Source organism: Drosophila gunungcola, chromosome 3R (genome assembly GCF_025200985.1).
Source record: "Drosophila gunungcola strain Sukarami chromosome 3R, Dgunungcola_SK_2, whole genome shotgun sequence".
NCBI lineage: Eukaryota > Metazoa > Arthropoda > Insecta > Diptera > Drosophilidae > Drosophila > Drosophila gunungcola.
In genome coordinates this window covers 4845105-4868037 of record NC_069139.1, presented here as the reverse complement: position 1 = coordinate 4868037, position 22933 = coordinate 4845105, and the positions used below count along the sequence as shown (strand labels likewise).

At 37.6% G+C, this 22933-nt stretch overlaps 5 protein-coding genes across 9 annotated transcripts; 3 read left to right on the top strand and 2 right to left on the bottom strand.

Annotated features, from left to right (window-relative positions):
* Positions 1-11447: 11447 nt before the first annotated feature.
* LOC128251681 (vacuolar-sorting protein SNF8) lies at positions 11448-13049 on the top strand. The gene is made up of 3 exons (XM_052978776.1): positions 11448-12019; positions 12625-12771; positions 12834-13049. Exons 1-3 carry the CDS (start codon positions 11550-11552, stop codon positions 12979-12981), a joined length of 765 nt encoding a protein of 254 aa, XP_052834736.1. The 5' UTR covers positions 11448-11549; the 3' UTR covers positions 12982-13049.
* LOC128251694 (protein chibby homolog 1) lies at positions 12874-16545 on the top strand. Of its 2 annotated transcripts, none has more exons than XM_052978810.1 (2): positions 12874-13014; positions 16139-16545. In XM_052978810.1, the coding sequence occupies exons 1-2, from the start codon at positions 13012-13014 to the stop codon at positions 16472-16474; spliced, it is 339 nt and encodes a 112-aa protein (XP_052834770.1). In that variant the 5' UTR covers positions 12874-13011; the 3' UTR covers positions 16475-16545. The 2 variants fall into 2 exon arrangements, with proteins under 2 accessions (XP_052834770.1, XP_052834762.1); XM_052978802.1 differs by lacking the exon at positions 12874-13014 and adding an exon at positions 15639-15999.
* On the bottom strand, positions 12984-15506 carry LOC128251671 (paramyosin). Its single transcript, XM_052978763.1, has 5 exons — positions 15358-15506; positions 14911-15280; positions 13727-14224; positions 13463-13662; positions 12984-13267 (listed from the first exon to the last, which is right to left on the bottom strand). Exons 1-5 carry the CDS (start codon positions 15390-15392, stop codon positions 13057-13059), a joined length of 1314 nt encoding a protein of 437 aa, XP_052834723.1. The 5' UTR covers positions 15393-15506; the 3' UTR covers positions 12984-13056.
* Positions 16546-16710: 165 nt separating the features above from the next.
* On the bottom strand, positions 16711-17737 carry LOC128259898 (uncharacterized). Its single transcript, XM_052992527.1, has 3 exons — positions 17377-17737; positions 17156-17313; positions 16711-17095 (listed from the first exon to the last, which is right to left on the bottom strand). Exons 1-3 carry the CDS (start codon positions 17575-17577, stop codon positions 16888-16890), a joined length of 567 nt encoding a protein of 188 aa, XP_052848487.1. The 5' UTR covers positions 17578-17737; the 3' UTR covers positions 16711-16887.
* Positions 17738-19549: 1812 nt separating this feature from the next.
* On the top strand, positions 19550-22904 carry LOC128266352 (uncharacterized). Of its 4 annotated transcripts, none has more exons than XM_053002821.1 (5): positions 19550-19948; positions 21006-21164; positions 21558-21673; positions 21738-21951; positions 22171-22904. In XM_053002821.1, the coding sequence occupies exons 2-5, from the start codon at positions 21059-21061 to the stop codon at positions 22806-22808; spliced, it is 1074 nt and encodes a 357-aa protein (XP_052858781.1). In that variant the 5' UTR covers positions 19550-19948; positions 21006-21058; the 3' UTR covers positions 22809-22904. The 4 variants fall into 4 exon arrangements, with proteins under 4 accessions (XP_052858781.1, XP_052858779.1, XP_052858780.1 ...); XM_053002819.1 differs by having other exon boundaries at positions 19550-20832; XM_053002820.1 differs by having other exon boundaries at positions 19551-19775.
* Positions 22905-22933: the final 29 nt, after the last annotated feature.

Genomic DNA, 22933 nt, shown 5'->3' with positions numbered 1-22933 from the left:
GCTCCAACATAATGTTAGTTTACATTTGCCTTAACATGCTTACTCGTTCGAAATGAGCCGGCGTACAGTCGTCTTACAGCCAATTCTCTCAGGCATTACGCTCTTTGGCTGTTAACCGTATGTTACGTAGTATGCACGGCTTACGGAGAGAGTGAGAGGTGACGCAAGGTGGAGAGAGGCCAGTGCGGTGACGTCATAGACTGCCATTGCTTCTCAAATATTAAAATGAAGACTAGTCTCCAAGCATTAAATTTGCTTTGTTGAAATAGCTTTAATTAAATATACAATTTTATGTTTTATTGTATTTAACATTTTATTTTGTTAAGTTTTATTTAAATTAACTTTTACTTTTTTTATCCTATGCTATTATTTGTATATTTTTAGGGTTTAAATGTTATGTGCTTTCGCAGATATCACCAAATAATACTGCTATATACTATACACTCAAAAATGAAAGGGGTACGATCAGTAAATGTTTTATTTTTGTTAATTTCGACTCAAAAAATCGTGATACACATGATGCATTTAAATTTGTTTTTTAAACATTTGACTAGAACAATGACATCATAATCCCTGGTAAAACATGCCAAAGAGTAGTGCCAGTATGGCTACACCTTCCAAGTTTCTATTTCGCCCTAAGAGAGCACACTTACTACAAAGAGTACTTGCCTTAATGAGAGATCTCTACAACTCGGAATAATGTAGTATTTCCCCTGCTATGGTAAATACTAGACGGACCTACGATATTGATTATTTACATGTAACAATAATGGAAAGTGAATCTGTTTTTTGTGTGTGCCAATTATAGACCGTGTAAATACAATTAGTTATGCTAGACTCCCGGCTTGTTTTTGTTTGGCCCACACAAATACCAAGCTAAAACGCTAACTAGCTGATGTGTTAGCGCGTTTTGGGGCCCTAACTCAAGGTCGAAACGGGCTTCATGCGGCATTAAACGACCTAATTGTCCAGACGTGCCTAGAAAATAATAACTTGCCGCAGGAAAAAAAAATGTTCTGAGGAACAATCTCTATAATAGAGTGGTAAAATATGTAAACAAAACACAAAAAAAAAAAAAAAAAAAAACACTTTCGCGCTCGCGGCAACAATTCAAGCGTAACTTGAACAAACGAAAGTGAAAAGAGTTGAAAAACCGCATTGAAATAGAGGTAGGAGTTGCCAACTACGAGTGCTGCTCGCAGTCGTATCAATGTGGGCCACAACTCATTTCAATTTTAATAGTTGCTGAGTCAGCCGAGAACCGGGAACTGATCTTCGAGAGACTGGAACTGTGGAGCAGCTGGTATGATATTTGGCCCTCGGATCGGGTCCTCATCTTTAGGCCCATTTCGTCTGGCTCTTTGACCGCCGAACCGATTAGTCATTTTAAAGAGTGGCCCCGGACAAAGGCCGCTCCCAAAGGATTGCGATTTATTATTGTTTTCAAGCGTACAGTGGTAACTCGTAAAAGGGCTTCTTAGGAAATATGTGAACAAAAATTCTAAGGGCCTTTAGGGCACTTAAGGATCCTTGCAAGAAATGTTGATAGGGCTTTGCCTTACATACAAATTACTTAAAAATAATATGTATTGAAAGCATTTTGGGGAAATATATTATTATAAACTTGAAAAAATTTGGAAAATGTATTCAACTTATGTTGTTGTGATGTTATCATCTTTATTTTATTTTATTATTTATAAAAATGAAATCGAAATATTTCAATCACCAGCCATCAGTGTGTATTAATAAGGGTATTAAGAATACTACTTTATAAGAATTTACTTTATAAAATCAAAATATTAAGGAAAGTATTTTTCAATATAAACTCAAAATATTTTGAAAAATGTAATCAAACATTTTAAAAAAGTACAACGACTTTTACCAAATTTAACCTGGCTTTTGGGTAGTATTACCATCTTTTAATGTTAATTATATACCAGCGATCACTGTATACAGATGATTATTGTTTTCCCTTCCTTATTTATATTTTTTTTTGGCGCGATGTCCAAGTTCGGATTGGCAACTACCTGCTTGAAAGGTGAACAGGGGTTGAGGATTCCGGGTTGAGGGTTGAGGGTTGAGGGTTGCGACTGAGGATCAAATGGGATCGGGTGGATGTGGATGTGGATGTGAATGTGGAAGTGGATCGGTGGCACAGGTCGGAGTGGTGCCAGTAAATCTATGCAAAAACCAACCCTCGCGCCAAAAAATCTATATAAAACGAGGCACTCGAAAGGGGAACAATGCAGTTTGGAAATGTGTGAAAGTTGCACATAGCCGGATCCCCTCTTTTCCGATTTTTCCTCTAATCTGCCACCCTTTATTTTTCGAGACTGCGTCATTTCCTCGAAATGCGTTTCGGCTTCACTTATTTTTATTTCGTAGCTGCGCTGATTTTTCACTGGGCATTATTTGAATGCATGTCAGGGAGTGTGGAGTGTGTGCGTATGTGTGTATAGTATATAGTGTCTGAATATTTTTATCTTTTAGATGTTTTCTGGGTACGTGTCTGGGTCTACCGATGGGCTACTTTCCCGCCGTCACTTCCGCCGAACGCAGCTTGTCTGCGGAAAAACTCAAGCTGTTTTTTTCCTGGCTGGGCAGAAATTAGTTTATGGCCGACGTACCAAGTAACCCCGACCAGAGAATGAATAGAATGAGCATGAACCCAACGGAACCGATCAATGGAACTGTCGCACGCGCCGCTCATGAGGTTAACTGCTGTTTTAATGTCGCAATACTGCAGGGAGTACCAGATACACCAGAACCAGATACACAGAGGTTGACGTCACGTTCGTTTAATTAATAAATGAGCTCATTAAAGAGCCCAGTCCCAGTCCCAGTCCCAGTCGCAGTCGCATTCGTAGTCCCCTCCTTTCTTTCTTTTTCTTTTTTTTTTTTGATGTGTGCAATGTGCAATATGGATTTTGGTCCGGGTTGCGCGTGGCAACAACAACTGCAGATACGGTTGGGTGAAATGTATCTAGCAGATATGCATATGGCACTGCAAAAATTATGCAGATATTTGTTTCATTTAAAGCTGGGTTTTAATATAGTTTCTCGTTTTAATTCGACCAGAGAAAAATCACAAAATGAATACACTCTATACTCGACAGATTTTAATGCAACCGATAATAAGTTTATTTTTATTACATTTACAATATAAATGCATGATTTGACTTATTTCCTCTAAACCAAAAGGTTTCCCTTTTATTAAATCATAAATCGTCAATTTAAATGGAATTGATATAGTATTAATCATAGCATTGGCATTCCCTTTAAATTGGAAGGATCATATACATAAGAACATGAAACGTGAAAGAAAATGATGAAAAAATGGTGATTCATGTCCTTAAAAAAGAAAAATATGAACGACAAGCTCACCTATTTCATGGCAAGTAATATTTTGTTTATTTACACTATTTTTTCAATTATAAATTTAATAGTTTGTTTAGAAAACTTAATAAAGTGGGTAATGTTAATAATCAGATTGTAAAGAACATTATGATTTTGATAAATAGATTGTTAATATGTCTTACTCAAATCAAAGTAATCAAGTAAATATATGTTCAGATTACAAACCTGACTGGACGTTAAAAAATACACAAAAACAAATCTAGACCTTTAGTATTGAAAGTGTTGTCGTGAAAGTGTCTCCAATTACTTGAGTATCGTGTTAAATCGAGTGTATTTCCAGCTGTAACCACGTTATTAATTTGAATGAGTGTTAGTGTTTTTTTATTGAAAATAAAAATGGAATATTTATTGTAGACAGCTTATAGTAAAAGTTAATATGTAAAAGGTGTGCAATAATGTAAAAACTAATAATGGAATACATTTTTGGTTAAGTTAATTAAGTGAATTTGGGAGATTGTATGATTTTTTCCGTGTATTCCGTGTTTCAGCCTATTTTTAGTGCGTAGATGGGTTTTGAGGGGGTGGTATATATGGATATATGGATATATGGATATATGGCTTGGGGATTCAAATTGGAAGTGGGGGCCTTGGGTTTGGTGGCCCTCGTCTTTGGCATGGGCATGCCTCACAAACTCAACGCCGAACTCATGCAGATGGAACCTGTCCCGCTGCAGTTGCTTTCCATTTTTGCGTTTTTATTTTTTGAGGCATCTGTAAATTTTGCGCCAATTTCTGCGGCTGCTGCTGTGGATGTGGCTATATGGATGTGGCTATGTGGATGTGGCTATGTGGCTATATGGATGTGGATGTGGATGCGGCTGCCCTCATCATCGGTGGCACACGGACACGGATATGAACACGAATACGTGTGCGAATACCTGCTGCTGGTAATTTTGAGCACACATTTTTTGCGCCAAAACCAAAACCTGAATCTGACACAGCCCGGTGCAATCGCCCTCTCCCTTTCCCACTGCACCCGCTGCCCGCTGCCCGCTCCACATCTCCCTTTCTCTCTTCCTCTTCCCGTTTCCGCACTTGAAATACATCCCCATTTACGAGGTGAAAAAAAATCAGGACACTATCCGGTCATCATCCTCGGATTTCTATCTATATTTATTATATTTATTTTTGAGACTCTTTCATTTAAGTTTTATATCGCCAATTACTAATGTTTCTGTAATTTCTACACTAAGGCCTTTTTTAACCTCATCATAAGCTAAAAGTAAATTTTTATCTGCCAAAGTCTGATTTTCTCAGTTTATCATCTACTTTTAGCTTATCAGGAGAAAACATTTGGACAAAGAACATTATAAGATCGAAATAAGAACTGAATATTAATTTTTAAATTTATTTTAAAAATATATTTTTAGAGCTTACAGTTGTTGGTTATTTATAAATTTCTTATCAATTAACTAATATAAAAAAATTAGCATAACATTATTACGATATAACTTTTATTTAAGATTGATATGCCATTATATGTATATTGTACATTAATAATTTGTTAGAAATTCAGTTGGAATAAGAATTTCCTTGCGAATAATCTCTATCCAGAACCTATTTGTATACCAATTTCTCCCAGTGCACTGCCACATCCTCACACGCGTTCGAATATCTCGTTGAGCTGCTCAAGCTGGAACAAGTGCTTTGCTTTTTCCTTTCTCCCGCCTCGTCCAGCGTCTCGTTTTCCTCGTTTTTTCTTTTTTTTTTCTGGTTTTATTTTTTGAGCAGCAGCCGGAGAATCGGAGTACGAAGACGGAGTCGGCTCAAAGAATTCTCGTTTTGAGCCGCCAAAAGTAACATCTGCTCCCCAAAAAGCATAGACAGCCCAGGAATTGTCGTTGTCCGCTTTGGGTTTAATTTTGTTCCCTTTTTTTGTTTTTTTTTTTTGTTTTTTGTTTTTTGTTTGGCTTTTATTATGGCCTTGCCAAAAACAAAACGTAAACCGAAGCGGGGAAAAGGGTTGAGATATGCGGTTTTGAGCAGGGGCACCGAGATCAAATCAGGAACTTTCGGAGGGGCGATAAATGCGTATCAATTGGACACTCGAGAGATAGAATTACACGTTCCCATTCCAGTTCGTTTATAGGGGGTTTGTAATTATGGCCAGACCTTGATTGCTCTCATTGTCCCCGATGGTGATTTCCTCCACTCAGACTGAGTGTTAAAAGAAAGTTTTTGGAAAGAGATCCGATCCGTTTGCTGAAACTCTTTTATGTTGATCAATTACTAATGTGTGCGTTTATTGATATTGTAAGTCTTGATCAAAGTATTTATGTAAAGGAAAGGATTTCATTTGATTTGAATGTTATTTTATTTGTGTAAATTTGTAGCAAGGTTCTAAGCAAAAAAAAAAAAGAGTTTTAAAAAATACATTTTTTCCGAAGGCTTAAATATATTTTATCTTGAGTTGATTACTTTGTTTTGTGTAAAATATTTAATTTCCAAAATATATAGATAGATAATATAAATCGAGATATAAAGTTTCCTTATACACAAGATTAGGTGTGCATTAAAACTGTCTGAAATTGTTTTTTCTTTTTATGTATGACAATAAAAACCAATAAGTTAGATGATTCATGTTCATTAATCACATTGCCAGATATAGTTGTGTAACTTTTGAAGAGACAATAATACAATGAGCTTTATCGCTTCTTGATAACTGCCTTTATGATTCAGATTCTCTGCTTTTGAAATTCGGCAAGCGTATTTTGCCTTACGAGTTGTCTTTTGCCCTGAGTCTCCCCCTCCAGTTTTCCTGTCCGGGTCGCCGAGTGCTAATTTGCTTCATTTATCTTTCCTGGTTGCGGACGGACAACTGGCCCTTCTTCGCCTTAGCCCTCTTCCGCCCCGATTTCAATCCCGATCGCTATACTATATGCACTACAATTACTCTACGTGACTGTTGGTCGCTTAATTGCAGCCAGCAGAGTGGATGGTTCGAGTTCTGGTTCTGGGGTTTCTCCCTTCCATTTTTGTATATTGTATTTTATTCTGCAAGTACGTCTGCTGCCACATAAATCTCACGCGCCTCCGATGGCATTGGGTGTCCGGTTCTAAGCGCTGGACATAATAGATAACACTGCCGGCCGCAATTAGCCTCAGCCCCTTGGAAATAGGGGCTAAGGCTACACAGATCTCGGGTTCTGGGGCGGTGGTTTTCTTCGCTTTCGCCCAGATGATCGTGTGACTGGCCAACGGGAGAAAAAAAAAAGCTAATGCTAATGTCTTGACCACCACCACTGACCGAGATCATAATTCACAATACATAATTCAGTCGTCGCGAGGGAAACCTAAGACAAATCGCATGTGTAAATGGCTGCTGAAGTGGGTCGCGGGCATAAATCAAATCGGTGGGTCACTTACAGCCATGCCTCGCTAGGTTGTTGCATGCAACACGCCAGTTGTACATGTACCATAAGTCGCGATTTGTTTTGTAAGTTCCCAGTTGAGTGACCCACTTGCGGATTCCTATTTACCTTGGGTGTGTCCGCGATCTCGGGCCGTTACTTTTCACACCCAAACTGGTTGGAAATGCGAAAACTAGCGACAATTGTCGCTACCATAAAAACGGGGAAGCGGGGTTACACGGTGAAAAAATATGTCACATATTTGAATTCCAACTTTTAACTCGGTTGTTGTTCTATATCACATTTTGGTAATCTAATTTTAAATAATTGGTTGAGGGGATCTTACGAATGTTAGTTTTTTAGTGCTGAATTGTTTCTTAAATAAGGAGGATCGATCTAAAAACTTATTCTTGCTTTCATAAATAAAAATTTAATTTGATGTTGGTAGAAAGAAGACTTTTTGCTTGAAAACCTACCTAATTGTGATTATAGTCACCAATTTCGTAATAAATTTATTTTAAACTAATTTAATCACTTAAACCTATCACTCTATAACCTGTAGTTATTTTTAAACAAGTAAGGTCAAACTTATTATATTATTTTTTTGGCATTAAGATTGTTTGACTGAATGCAAACTGGCAAATGGCTTTTTTTACAAAAACTGTATACCCCTACTATGAAAATAATAAAAACAAAATTAAGAAAACTTTATTTTCTCGGTGCAGTCACTTGGAAAATGCACAAACAATAGCGGCCAACTGAGAACCGCCAGCATAATAATTGATCGCTGCGGCGGGCAACTTTCCAACTGGTTTTATTTCAAACCCAAAGCACTATCAAAGATTTTTCCTTAATTTCCCACCAGTTTTATCCAGTTTTTATTGCCCTCGTTGCCGCGTTGCTGCATTGTCTAAGATTTCCTCTCTTTTCGTTTTTAATTTTTTATTATTATTTTCCATTCGCCGCGAACAAAAGAGTTTTCTTTTGTAAGCCCAAAGTTTTCCATTTTCCTATACCCCCCCCCCACTCCTCGACAGTTTTTGGATGAATTATGAGCCAGGGAGTGGTGACCTCTTGTTCTCCTCACGGGTGGTTACTGGTTCCTCGGTGGCTTCATTTCATATGCACGCCAAGGAGTCGGAGTCGGGGGAAAATGTGAATGGACTCTATTAATGTAATGCGATCTGCGGCGCATGGAAAATCAAATGAAATGAAATGAAATGAGCTGGTCAGTGTGAGAGGCAGTCGTTTTGCTCCGCCTGTCTTACAGCCTGATGTTGATGTATCTCCGTATCTTGTATCTTTGCCCCTCTTATTGTGTGTATCTTTGTATCTGGCGGTGCACTAAGCTGACAGCATCTGGTCAAGCTGCCGGCCGGGCAAACTATTTCTGGCATATTGCAGTTCGCGTTTAATTTGGCTGACAAACATGCAATGGCAATGGTCCAGGTCCACTGCAGTGTTTGTCAGCTGCCCAAATATTTCGCCCTCGACTGTCAAACATCCCGCATTGCATCAACACCCCACTACTGCACTGCAAAGAATATTGAGGTATTTTAATTTACTTTACTCTTCAAAATTAAGTTAAACTACTTTTTTAAGCTATTATAAAAATGGGATAACAGCATCTTAAAAATATTGACACTATAAAAGAATCCTAATTATAAACCACCTAGCTTGTCAGTCTGTTAGTTTTATGTTTTATATTAATATTGACAATTCAAAATATGCATAATTTGTAAGTTAATTAAAAAATGTTTTTTCTTAGAACGTTTGGTTGTTATTTTAAAAGAAAAATATTACAAATATATCATAAACTAAATTTTAGTCTGCCAAAACTCTCTCTTCACAGAAATATTTACTTTAAAAGACCAATATTTTTGGGCTTGTCAAAATAACTTTTTTTCCTATATAATTAAGCAGTTGTATTTTCTTTGTGTGTCATCAGACTTAGACTCCCTCGTTCGTTCGCTCGTGTCTTGGCCCTTTGTCAGTCAGCGGCATTTTGTTTATTTTTATCTGGTGCTATTTCAGTTCGGTTTTCCTCTTGCATTTCCATTAATTTTTGTGCGCGGCTGCGCGTTTTATTTGGTTTGGCTTGGTTTGGTTTGCATTTGCAAGTCAGGCGACGGCGACTACGGTGAAACGTAAATAAATATTTACCACACCCGTACCCGTATCCCTATCCGTACATTTCATCTCTGGCAGCGATCACGGCTGGCTTCCTGTCCAAATAATTGCGCATCCAGCCAACGCCAACAGATGGAAAAGGAAGTGCACACAAATGCGATAAAATTAAAGTACTACAAGAGGTGCTGGGATAGAGCATTTCGTCTATATAAATGTCTTTGATTTATAAATTAAATTAAAAGAAAAAATTTAAAATCCATAGTACACATGATAGATTTTTTAAAATTTTTAAATATTTGAAAATAGTTTCTACAATTAGTTTCTTTACATTATTTGATCTATTAGGCTTTTAATAATTTGGTGCAAAATTAAATGATGACATCACATCAACTTTATATTGAATTCGCAATTCAGTGCAATATGAATTTTGTTTGCACATCAATATGAAATTAATTATAGGCATGTTTATTTACATAGATATTTGGTCATAAATAATGGGTTTTATATACATTTCCATTATGAGCTTAGGGTTTATTGTTATTGTTATTATTGTTGTCTTACAGAGACCAGACCAACGTCGTTTATTATAGTTAAAAAATCATTTCCATAATATGTGGAAATCCTTATGTGATTGCCACTCAGGGACTCTATAGCTCGACCCGTTATAATATCTTGTTACATCGCCACAAATTGCCTTAAGTATATATAGCCACACATTGATGTGGATTATAAATAGCCATGCCAAGATTTTTCAATTAACAAAGCCATTATGCAATCCATCGAGTTGTATGCGAGTTCGATGTTTGCCCTAGTTACTGGACATATGGCCACGCATATGAATATTTCTGAATATTATTTTGTGTGAAGATTAATGTGCACTGAAAATATAAATAGTGTTAAATGGAAGCCTATGTGATCGCATGCAAAATAAAATTAAAGTAAACAAAAAACCCTTAAATGCATTGGCTACCTTTATTATTTATTTATTCTGCAGAGCAAAATGTTTAAAATCAACATATACGATTTAACTTTATATATACGATTGTTGTTTTGAAAATACCATTTTAATATTAATTTTTATTTTATTTATAAAATCGTATTATTTCTTATGATTAAGAAATACAAATACTGATGTTTTATTTCTTCTCCCATAAAATTATAATAATAGTCGTAATTTTAAGCAAATATCTATCTATATATGATCTTTCCTGTGTTATCGTATTATTTCTTGTGATATAGAAACTGCAAATATGTGATATTAATAAAGTGATGTTTAATTTCTTTGGGAATCAAATGCTAATCGCAATCTAGTAAAAATGAACATCTGAATCAAATTGATTTGATCATTGATCTTGTTTTTTCTGTGTATGCCCACTTGATGGTCGGTGGAACGTGTGCTGCTGTGGACAAACATATCATCCCATATATCCCGGACTACTGGGCGTAATGGTGTCGGGGTCGAGTGCCTCCGGGTTTCTGAGTTTCGGGTCTGGATTTTTGGGACGGTACCGCGCTAATCGACCGATTCTCCTACCGTTAAGTGGTGCTAAATGCCATCGCCACGCAGACGGAGTTCAAAAACAAATCGGTGGCTTATTAATGAGCTCGGTGGTTTCCATTTCTGTTTGTGGCGCTCTCCGTTCGCATAATTAATCAGCACTGAAATGCCGTCTCTGACGAAATCCGCTGAATCTGCATTTTGAATGATTCACATTTGGGGATGGGTAAAATTTACCACAGATGAGAAATTTAATCAGCGGGTTCGATTTCCGCTGGCATCATAAACATAAATGACTTTAAGTGTCCGCTCGCTCACCAACAATATAGATTTGTTCGCATATATTAGCAGCTGATCTGATGACGTTTTCCCAATCATGCGGGCCCCTCGATGAAAACCCTCTTGTCATGGTTTTTCGTCATATTGCGAGTGGTTTTTTTTTTATCCCCCAAATTCGATGTGCTTATTGATTGATCTATGGGGGTGGTCGGTCCATTAAACATTAATTGAGGGAAAGTTGTGACAAATGCAGTTTATATTAGTTTTAAGACTGCCAACAGATGGTCCTAAATGGCATAGAAGTGGAGTTAATTAGTATATGTTTGTTTAAATAATGATTAACAGAAATTCATGGATACAAAAAAAACTCAAAGCAAAACAAATTAAATGATTTAAATTATAATCTAAATAATAACCCAAGTGGGCATAAAACTTTTCAATTTGAATTCTGAAATAAATCTGATATTTTAAAGTAGTTTACATTTTCATTTCAAAGCTTAATGTATATAACAGCCCATATAGTGTCAGTATAAAGGTGTAAAAACATTATAAATTCATTTGTAACAAAATATACATTGTCCCCTTTTAAACACACTTAACTTTTTAAAATATTTCTTGCTTTTTAGTTTGCTCATAAAATTTCATCGCTACACGAAATTCAAATAGTTATCATAGATGAGCTAACATTGCGCCTAACAGCACTTGATATTTAACATTTAACTGCTGCCAACTAACAGCACATTTTCGTAAGCTAAAATAACGTAACAACGCAATGCTTACGTTAAACGTAAACAGCTGGTTGTCATTGTTGTTAAGAATTCATTTCTTTGGTTAAATAATTGTTTGCTTTATAAATATCTTGAAATTAAACAAAAATGCGGCGTCGTGTGGGCCTGGGAGCCATTCAGCAGCAGAAACTGGCTGCGGAGAAGTACAAGGACAAGGGCACCGACCTGCAGGAAAATCAACTGGAGCAAATGACCAAACAAATGGATGTTTTTCGGGTGAAACTGGAGGAATTCGCGATGAAGCACAAGGAGGACATCCGCAAGAACTCCCAGTTTCGCAAACAGTTCCAGGAGATGTGCGCCGCCATCGGGGTGGATCCCCTGGCCACCGGCAAAGGATTCTGGAGTGTCCTCGGCATGGGCGACTTCTACTACGAACTGGGTGTCCAGGTGGTGGAGGTTTGCCTGGCTGCCAATCACAAGACCGGTGGTCTCATGGAACTCGACGAGCTGCGGCGACGACTCATCGCCGCCAGGGGTCAGAGTTCAGTGCACCAGGAGATCACCAAGGAGGACATCCTTATGGCAGCCAAGAAACTGAGCATCTTTGGCAATGGGTAAAGTTTTTTTCCTATTTAATTCATAATGTTAAATAAGTTCAGACGCTTCAGATCACATGATTAGCTTAGGATCAATTTGAGTCCACCGTTAATGGATACAAAACTGTTTTATATATCACATTTTAATATATTTTTTGTCAAAAGTTTTGTTGATTTTTTTTGATCCTATAGAAATGAAAAATTTGGGTTATGGTCGAGAGTTTTATTATAACTTAAATATTATAATTATTAAGATATTATTATATATATTATTATGTACCTTTAACAATGGTGAAGATCAGACTGGGTATTACCCATATGCTTATGAGATTTTGAAGCTCAAAGATTTTTATATCCTTTGAAAAATCTTCTTTTTTTTTTTCTTTCGAAGTTACTCATGAATTGTTATAATTGAACCTTATCCAGCAAAACCTAAATATGCTGTTCCCAGTTTTAGTAAATTACTTTTAAAAACTAAAGTCTTTGTTGTTCTATGTTATTAGTTAAGATTTTTAATTTTATTTAAAAGCTCTTCAAACACATGGGTATAATACCAAATTTAAACCAAAACTATTTACTTTTCATTTATTTACAAAACACTCTATTCAAAAATGTGATTTCAGCTTTGTGGTGCACAAACTGGGCAAGGGAAAGTACATAGTTCAGTCCATTCCCGGAGAGCTGAGCATGGAGGAGACCAACATTCTGAACGCAGCCTCCAATACCGAACAAGGCTGTGTAACGAAAGGCCAGCTGATACAGGACTTGGGGTATTTGCTCTCCTTATACTTCATTCATTCAAGGCTTAATAGATTTTCCCACTTTTCCCCAGTTGGAGCGACTATCGAGCCCAACAGTCACTGGACAAGGTGCTCGGCGAGGGCCTCTGTTGGATTGACAAACAGGCGGAGGAGGAGCCATCCTACTGGTTCCCCAGCTTGTTTCCCGGCCGCAATGCCCAGACTGCAGTCGCCTCTTAGTGTTCTCGTTCAACTAATTTAATCTGTACAATGGTAATCATAAAATATAGCTTTGTACAACTGTAAAATCAGCGTCTAGGCCTGCAGTGGCTGCCTCAAGCTGTCTCCGGCGGCGCCGCTTTTGAGCATCTCGTTGTCCGCCAGCAGCTCGGAGTTCTCCTTCCTCAGCTGGTAGATAACCGACTCGAAGAGCTGCGTGATGTCGTCCATGGCCGTGCGGTAGTTGGACTTCATGGTCTTGTGCTTCGACAGGAAGCGTTCCATTTGAGTCTCGTAGTGCTTTTTCCTACAAATATTAAATTACACAAAAACAATTAATGCTTGAAGCTTTATTACAATTTGTAAAATGTGATCACATTAGTTTCGTTTATGAAAGTATAAAGTTTCTTTATATTGTATAAAGATAATTGATCAACTAATTGTTTTTAGTGTCTAAAAATACATCCACCAAGAAGGATGTATATGTATTTTGTATACCTACAATTTGGAATCTCGATCATCTTCTTCTTGCAAATCGTTGAGCGATTGCTCCAACGCGCTGAGTCGTCTATAAGTGACTTCCACCTCGGCTTCCAGCTTGTCGTTCTGCTTCAAAAGCTCTTTGCATTTTTGCTCTAGGCGATTGTTTTGCGTCTCCAGCAGGTGAACCACCGATTTGTGTTCCGCCGAGTCCTTTTTAAGCTTTAAACAAAGATTTAAATTAAGATAATTAGAATGTAAATTGATAATTATTAGTTTTGCTCACCTTTTCCTTCATGGATGTAATGAGCGCGTCCTTCTCCTTGAGCTTATTTTTCAGCTGGCCCACTTCGGTGTCCACACGCGTTGAAGCCTCCTCCATGATGCGACCTATATTGCTGGCCAGCTGGGTGACCTCCTCCTTGTGGGCCTCGGCCAGATTCATGGCCTCCGCCTTCTCCCTGGTGGCCTCTTCGCTGAGCGTGATGGCCTCCTCCACCTTTCGCATGGCGGTGGTCTCCCGCCTCGTGCTCTCCACCAGCAGATTGTGGGTGTGGCTGAGGGTCAGCTCGTACTCCTTCAGCTGCTTCTGCAGACTGGCCACCCGGACCTGATCCTGGTCCTGGACCTTCAGCTGCGACTGCAGCTGCTGCAGTTGCTCCCCGCCCCGCTGCTTGTGCTCGTGGAGCGCCTTTATGGTCTCCGCCTGCGTCCGCAGCTCCTCCTGCTGGGCAGCCACCTTCGTCTCCAGCATTTTCACGGCCTTCGCGTACCGCTGGATGATCTAAAAGTGAGTTCCGAAAAACGTTAGATAAGATTTTGGATTTTATTCGTTGGCTCCATAAAAGAAACGTCAAATACAATCAAGTTATGGCTTACTATGTGCTATGAAATAAAACTATAAAAACAATTTTCAGGACCTTTAAAATTAATCTATTTTAGCAACCACATATGTAGGTTCTCTAAAATGTACCAATATTTTGAAAATATTTAAAATTAATTACTGGCATAAATATTAAACAAATTGTAGTTGATCAACCAATGGGGTTTGAGTAATGAGTTTTTCCCTATCCAAAAAATACCTGGTCATCAAATAAATGTCAGTTACAATCAATTCATAGCTTTCTATAAAATAAATGAAACATATAAGTTGAGTATTTTTATACTTATTTTTTTTTTATAGGACCTCTAAAATATAATATGTTCAAATATAGGGAAAAAAGTTAAAAATCATTGGGATAAATATCGAATAATCGCTTTCAAATAAATATCGCTTTCAAATAAATATCTAACTTCAAATACAATTATGTCGTGGCTTACTGTTAAATATATTAAATTTAATTGTTGCTTTGGCTCTTTAAAATCTAGAAAAATATGAAATATATTTAAAACTCATCATTTGAAAAAAATATAGAATAACTCTGGGGTGATTTTACAATTTAAGTAAAATTTGTCCTTTTAAATAAATACCTGATCATCACCGGACTGTTGCATCTGGACGCGATAGTTCCTGAGCTCCAGTTCCATGTTCTCGATGGTCCTTTTTGAATAGTCCTGCATGGACTGCAAGCTCTTTCGCTCCTTGCGCAGTGAATCCACCTGTTTCTTGGCCGTCTCCAGAACATTGTTGGTCAGTAGAAGGCGCTCCCTGAGCTCCTGGTAGTCCCCACTGGCCAGGGTTTTCCGGCATTTGGCCAACTCGCTGTTTAGCCGGCGGTTTTCTTCCACAACCCCGTTGACATGGTGCCGCAGATTGGCCTGCTCCTGCCGGAAGTTTCGCAGATCCTGGTTTGTGTCCCGCACCAGACGCTCCACTCCTTGGGCCACTTCACGCACACTGCTGCAAGGCGGGTTAATATGGCAATGGGTTAATTGCTGGCTTTATTATTGCAAACAAAGGTATTTTAATTTGCCTACCTTGGAAAAGCATGCTTGTTTTCCGGTTGTGTCATGTTCGTTTTGTCTGTAATCACATTTTACTCCGAATTTTAAGGAGGTTAGCTAAGCATTGCTAAAAATGTCTTTTATTATATTTTATTTTATGATATTGATTAAATATTTTTGTAATTTATAGGATTTCTGATTTATTATAGTTTTTTTTTTGAGTGTCATTAGATTAGGCAATAACTTGATTCAGTTGAGTTTGTGAATATTTGAAGAATTACATTTTAACTTTATATTCCTTGGGTTTTTTTCCAACATTAAAAATTCATTTGTGTGTTTTTTTTTGCTTATATTGAAATCTATATAAATGTTACAGGTCTATTAAATACAAATGGGTTATTTAAAAGCACATGAAAAGTAATTTTTAGTGACACCTGACAACAGAGTACAATATATATTTGGAATTGAGTTCAAGCAAGCTTTGAAGCTACATGGTTGTAATTAAATATTCCCTGATTTTAAGTAGCACTTTTCGAATATCTTTAAAATATTTGTTACTTAATTTTGTAATTTTCTCGCGTGGTGAGGACAATATTTTGTTTCACCGGTTCTATGCCACTGGCAGACTTTTGCTGTGCGTTGTCAATCTGTGACAACCTGCCACCCTTTAAGCAGGTAGAATGTGTAATAAAAAACCAGGAGGCACGAGTCCTGCCACGGCCGCTGACCTCCGGCAAGTGTCCGTTGTCCTGGGCAACGGAGCAGCCAAAACAAATAGTGAAGTAATCTAAAAATGGTCAACTTTTCATTTCAGTCGCTCGCCATGCCGCTGTTCAACAAGAAGTTCGAATCGAAACCGATCCCAGTGCGTCAGGGTCGGTGCAATATTGGACATCCTGTGGCCACCGAGGATCTGGACGATTTCCGCCAGATTTCCCTGACGCTGGGCAACAAGGAGCTGCGCTTTGCCGACGGCATCTGGATGCATTCGTCGCGAAAGGGAGACGTGGATGATATGCTGAGGCTAAACAAGAAATTCCGGGCCCTCGAGGAGGAGAACAATATGTGCAACCTAAAGATCGAGGTTATGCTGGATCTGCTGGCCGAGCATGCCACTGAACTCAATGAACTGAAGCCAAAGGAAAAGTGAGAGGAAGCTCTTTGAACAATATTATATCTAGGATAACAAAGGTTAAAAATGAGTTGAGTTTTGGGAAAATAAAATCGCTTGTATTTAAATAAAGTTTTTCAACTTTGTAAATTTTATATAGTTATTTTGTTTAAATTCATAAAATAAAGTTTTAAAGTTATTAAAAATTATAGATAGATAAATGGGCGGCTTATATTTCAAAATGTCCTCTAACAAAATATTATATTATATCTAAAATTGGTCTTCAACTTTATAATTTTTATTTAATTGTTTGGTTCAAATTCATAAAATACAGTTTAAAACATTATAATTTAAGCTAAAATAACTATCCCGCTTCTATTGTTTAATGACATGCTCCAGTAGCTTCAAGTGCAACAGCACTAATTTAAAAAATAAAACTTCTTAAAAACGTATCAAGGCTGATGAGTGCCAGAAACAACGGCGGAGTCCTCCTCCTGTTTCAATTGAATATCCGCCAAAAGCTCAGAATGCACTTTTCTGAGTCGAGAAAACTCTGCGTCGAATTTAAGCATAAGATTATCCATGTCCCTCTTAAAGCTGTCCAGTATTCTTTGCTGCACCACTTGATATGCTTCGATTTCATTTTTGTGGCGCTTTTTTCTGTTTACACCAAAACTGGGATTAAATAATATTAAAGGTACAAATTGGTTTTGATCTCACAGTTCAGCCTGGTGTTCCTCCATATCGGAAGTTGGCTCATTGACTGATCTTTCCGCCTCGGCCTCTAGTTTTTCATCTCGTTTAAGAGCTTCCCGATACTTCTCCCTCAAACGGTTTTTTACAATCTGGGGATCTTCATTCGTTGTTTTGTATTCGGACTAACAGATTTTACTCACATAATTATAAATTGTATAATAGTTTTAATTTATTTTAAAACTTACCTGCCCACGCATGGAAACACTACCACTTTCACTCTGGTTAAATTCGTTTCTCAGTTGCTCCACTTTAAAGTCAACAGATTTAGTGACCTCTTCAACCGTGCTGTCTATTGAATTAATGCCCAAATGAGGGGCAACGAACAGAAGGTTTTCATCCTTGTTCTTCAAGTAAAAGCGGTAATTATCGTCCTGATTGTTATTCATTTTTCTAAACTTCTTATATAGCCCCAAAAGTTATCTAACTATTTTTTGGTGAGAAATGCCTAGATCAACTTGAAATCAAAGCCGAAAATTCTATGAATTTACACAAAATACGATGTGAAATGTAAACTTAAGATGCAAATGCGACATGATCCTATTCAAAAATAGTTACTAATAATTTTAAAAAGGTATTGCAACGGTAAACTGTACAAGTATTTAGTGTTTAAAATTCATAAAATAGCCTTTGTGGTTAAAATTGCAGTTACACTTTACAAAGTCATTTTACAATTATCTAAATAACTTAATATAAATGACTTTGAACGATTTTATCAACCTTAATTGCCATTTATTAGGTTAATGGTTGTGTACGAATTCAAATGCTGAATAAGTACAATACCAATTGGGCTGCGGAGAAGTGAATACGTCAATAGATCTTTTCGTACTGATTTTATTGAGCATAACTTGGTTTACAATTAATATGTTGTTAAGGTCATATGATGAATCTAAAAATAGTAGCCCTTTTTTTTTTGACAAAGTCATTTAAAAATTATCTTAATAACTCTATTTAAATGACTTTCAAAACCTTTATCATTCCTAATTGTCGTCCAATATGTTTATGGCTCAAGGGAAATCAAATCGAGTAGCAAGCGCATTTGTTTATTTATCGTAAATACCATAAATATAGTTTGACCCAAAGTTACCTAATTTCGATTAAGACCCAACCACATACTCGAGATCTGTTTATAATGCCACATTAATCAGTTTCACATGCCCATCGGGGGAGTTATACTATAGTTATCAAGCGGTCTGGCTGGGGGCTTTTGTTGACCAGCCCATTGGGCATTAATTTGGATTTGTTGCGCGAGCATTCGAGCTGGTCAAATTGGTGGCATTGTTGTCGCCATTGGCAGCAATCTATAGACGCCATCGGTGGTATTGCTATCGCAGCGGTCCGCCGACGAGCTGCCGCTGGCTCCCGCTTCGTTTATAGGCCGCCTGATAAGCCATGCCAGCCGATAAACCCGGGCAATTGAACGGCTCCCTCGCCGTGATAAAACCCATCGATGAGCCGCACAAGAGCTGTATAAATAGCGCTATGAATTTACATGACCTCCGCCAGTACTCCACTCTCTATCTGTATCTGTATCTGTATCTGTATCTCCTCTCCTTTCGCCGAGCTATACCAATTTTCGGATCGCCCGATAAAGCTTAGTCTAATCTTCAGGGGGGAAACGGAATTGGGTGCGGGTGCCTTCACTGGATATGTACATAGGTGTCTGCCTAGGCCCCATATCGGTCCACTCCATCGACTACTGTATATTTACGCACCGATATTGATATGCGATAAGCAAAACTGCTTATAAAACACATTTATTTTGTTGTTCCCAGCAATGCCAGCACCTACAGCAATAGGACACTGAAAAAAATGTAAAACAAACAAACGTTTAAGATACACTTTTGTATGTTCATCCTATTTTTAAACATTGAATAAGACTAAAAATAAAGTTTAATATGTGTTTTATTTTTTTTATATAAAGTCTAATTAAGAAACAATTAAGAACATATTAGTATGTTAAATTAAAACTTAAATAAAAACTCTAAAAAATTCATTAACAAAATACATTCAAATCAAGGTATTGTTTATTTTCAAATATCAAAATAATTAACAAGCTTTTTATATTGTTTATTATAAAAGGGTATTAAGAGTTAGAATCCAAGTTTTACAGCGAAAATGTTTAAAGTAAAAAAAAAAGAGATGTTGATCATTTTTAAACCTTGTTAACAGACAAACAGATTCTTTTTTAGAAAAGTGCTCTTTAATAAATGCAAATTTTTGTGGTAAAAAGTATTTATATTTCCTAACTGTTCATTTTCAGTTTTGTATATATTTGTTTCATAGTTTTTCCCAGTGCACTGCCCACGTCTGACGTTTGGCCGCTGCCGTCGCCTCCGATGGGTAACACTTGTTCGAATCGTGTATTACAGTAGTTTGTTGATAGCCAGCCCCGCGAACGGAACGCGTACGGAAGAAAACGATCGCGAGATCGATGTGGCTACAATATTTACCGACCACAATAGCCAATTGCCGGGAGAAAAACAAAAAAAAAACAAAGCAATTGAAGCTGCAGACGGAGAAGCACTAACGTTTTGCGAATTTCGCAAAATTCACTGGCCAAACGGCGCAGTCTGTGTGGCATTAGGTAACCGGAGAAGCAGACCCGGAGTTCCGGATAACCAAAAACCAAAAAAAAAAAAAACCGTATCAGCTGAAGAATGGCGAATATGAAGCTATCGTGTCAGTTGTCCATGTGGTCTTAGCCACACAGTATGAGTGTGTTTGCTCCTATTTTGATTCCACTGCTCGGTCAGCTCGGTAAACAAATTGTCTATTAAACAATCAACTTTTCACCTAATAAATGATATCGTATAAATCAATTGAGTCGATGCCAATCAAGTGGGGCAACACAGATAAATCTCCATCACAATGGGCTGAGATCGCAGATCTTGGAAAGCAAACGAAATGCATAAACAAACGTCCCTCGCATCAAAAGTGTTTTATGAGTTTTGTGTGTTTGTGGTCGGGCAGAGTGATCGGGAAATGATTTGTTCGTGACATTCCACTTAAAGGAGGAACACACAATTATTTAATATATTATAGAATGCATACAGAATATTTAAATGACAAAGAGCAACGCTACATGTTTCGCGACTATAAAAATCCAATCAAAGTGAAGGCTTTATCTCTTCCAATCAAGCCGTATTAAAAACTCAAGTTTTGATATTTTATATCCCCATATGGGATCATAAATATTCCACAACAATAGTCATTTTTCGCATCACATACTTCCAAAATGGATCATTAAGTTTTGAATACAATTTCCGTTTCGAACAGTTTACCGTTACAGCCCTTCTATGCGCTTCTCAATCGATCGAGTGCTCCCGAAAGTTCTTTGGTAGCCGCCATTCAATTGATAAACGGGCATTATCGCTGTGGCAATGATTTATTGTTGCATAAATGGCACTTACTATTTATTAATAAATGGGAAGCGAAATTCTGATAATTTATATATATGAGACAACCAAGGATTTGTTCCCCAGTGCTTGTGTTTGTGTTTGTGAGCCAATGTAGAGCACCCGTTCGCTTCGAATGGTCGAGTAAATAAACAAAAGTGGATTTTTACACTCATCGCCGACAGCGCACAATAAAATGTGTGAAAAATGTGCTTGAGCCAGTGGAAATGCAACCGCGTAGACCAAGTAAATAAATAAATAAATTCAACTTGGAGAGCCTCGAATGTTTGCTAAGAAATTAAATGAAAATCGATCATTTCGGAATTGAACGAATGGCCAGCCAGTGGATTGCCAAATAAATAAATGCCAGACCATTGTGTGTGCTGTGCCCCAAAGTAACTAATTAAAGTGTTTGACAGGTTCCTTTGGCGATAACAAGTGGAAGACAATGTCGTGGATATGCTAAGTGGAAATGGATCCGATGATTTGTGATCTGTGGTCTGGCCACATCTGGCTATTGATTCTCATTTGTTTCTGCGGCTTCAAACAATCTAGCGGTTTTTTTGTGGACTATACAGGTGAGTTATGGGTGATTAAGGTATTTTATTATGAAGTGCAACCCGAAAAACAATTTGCTTTTACTCCTTAATAATTTGGGATGGCATCAAGCTATTAATTATAAAATTACTTTAAATGTTTTATGCTGATCAATCCTAAGTTGGTTAACCTTATGTAAAAGAAAAACCATTGAGGATTGACACAAAAAGTACTGTAGAAGCTTCATTGTAACTCCACGTTTCCGCATTCATTCGTCAAAACGCCCAAAAGGTTAATCGCAATTTTGGAGAGCACAGCGCTTGATAAGATACTGTCAATTTGGCTATCATCGATACAGAAAATAGTAAACAATTTTCTTGCCATTGCCTTGATTGAATGGTTCGCCTTTTTTTTGTATATTTTCGCCGCTGCAGAAAACACGGAGCTGATTCAACAGAGAGCCGGCTTTGATGTCAAGCTGCAGTGCAATCTCAAAGGTTTGGTGGACGATAACATGTTGGATGACATCAAGATACATTGGTACTTTAAGGTATTTATTGACTATACTTTTTCTTAAATCTTTTAAAATACATTCCCTACCTCCTAAACATTAGCAATGCAGTGAAAACAATTGTCATCAGCTGGAGTCCGTGGATGAGTGGACTGCTCTGCCTTGTGAGCCAAGTCTTTGTCGTCCGGAATTGTGGCTCCGGAATGTGACGGAACGGTATTCCGGACTCTACAAGTGCAGCATTAATCCACACATTTGGGATAAAACTCAAGCTGTGGATGTTCAACTGGTTCGCACTTATCAGTTGGATGTTAAAAGTGAGTTGTGCAGGGCAAAGTATTTAACTAAATATTCAAAAAAATTTATTTGTTTATTTAAAAAAAAAATTAAAATTTAATTGAAATGAAAAAAATTTAGATATATACAAAATATTAATTTCCTAATTTTCAAAAAATAAATAGAATATATTTGCTCATAATATTTTTTTTTTGTAATTTAAAAAGATTTTTTTTTAAGATTCCAACTTAATTTTTCAGATACCTCCTTGGCTGCTCCCGAGTTTGTGGACTCGTATCCCAATAACAAGACCTCATTGGTGGGCAGTAGGGTGGTGTTCCAGTGCCGAGTTCACAGCGAGGAGCATCCCACAATCAAGTGGTTCCGCCGACAAACCTATGCGGGAACTCAGTCAGTTGGAGAAGCCTCGTCTACACCCACTGCCTCCAATTTCAGCACACATATTGTCCGCTATAATGGTAGGACATATGAACTGCTGTCCACTGATGCCGAAAAGTTGATGGCACCACAGATATATCTCAGCAAGCTTATTTTGGATGGCGTGAGATTGAGGGATGCAGGCCATTACGCCTGCGTGGCCATCAGCTATCGAGGTCACAAGATCCGGGAGGCATTCCTCGATGTTATTCCCGTTCAGGAGGATTCGGAAAAGGAGTACTGGTCGGACTACGATAGTAGCGAAGAGGGTGTAACAGCTAGTGATCCTCGGGAGTTCCTTTTGCTCTTTTTAATGCCCTTAGGATTGGCATTACTTCCACTGACCGTGTGGTTCAGTTACTTGTTGTACAAACGCTGTTCGGAGGCTCACAGTGAGTGCCAGCGAATGGATTCGGATGAGGATCTGGACACAGAAAGGTGCGTCTTTGGAGGAAATTGACACTTTAAGCCATAATCGGAAATGTGCATCATTACGCTTATTAAGTTTATGAATAAAGACTGTAAGAAGAGTAAAAGAATTTGTACATATGTACATATATGTAAGATTTAGAATAAATGCTATGA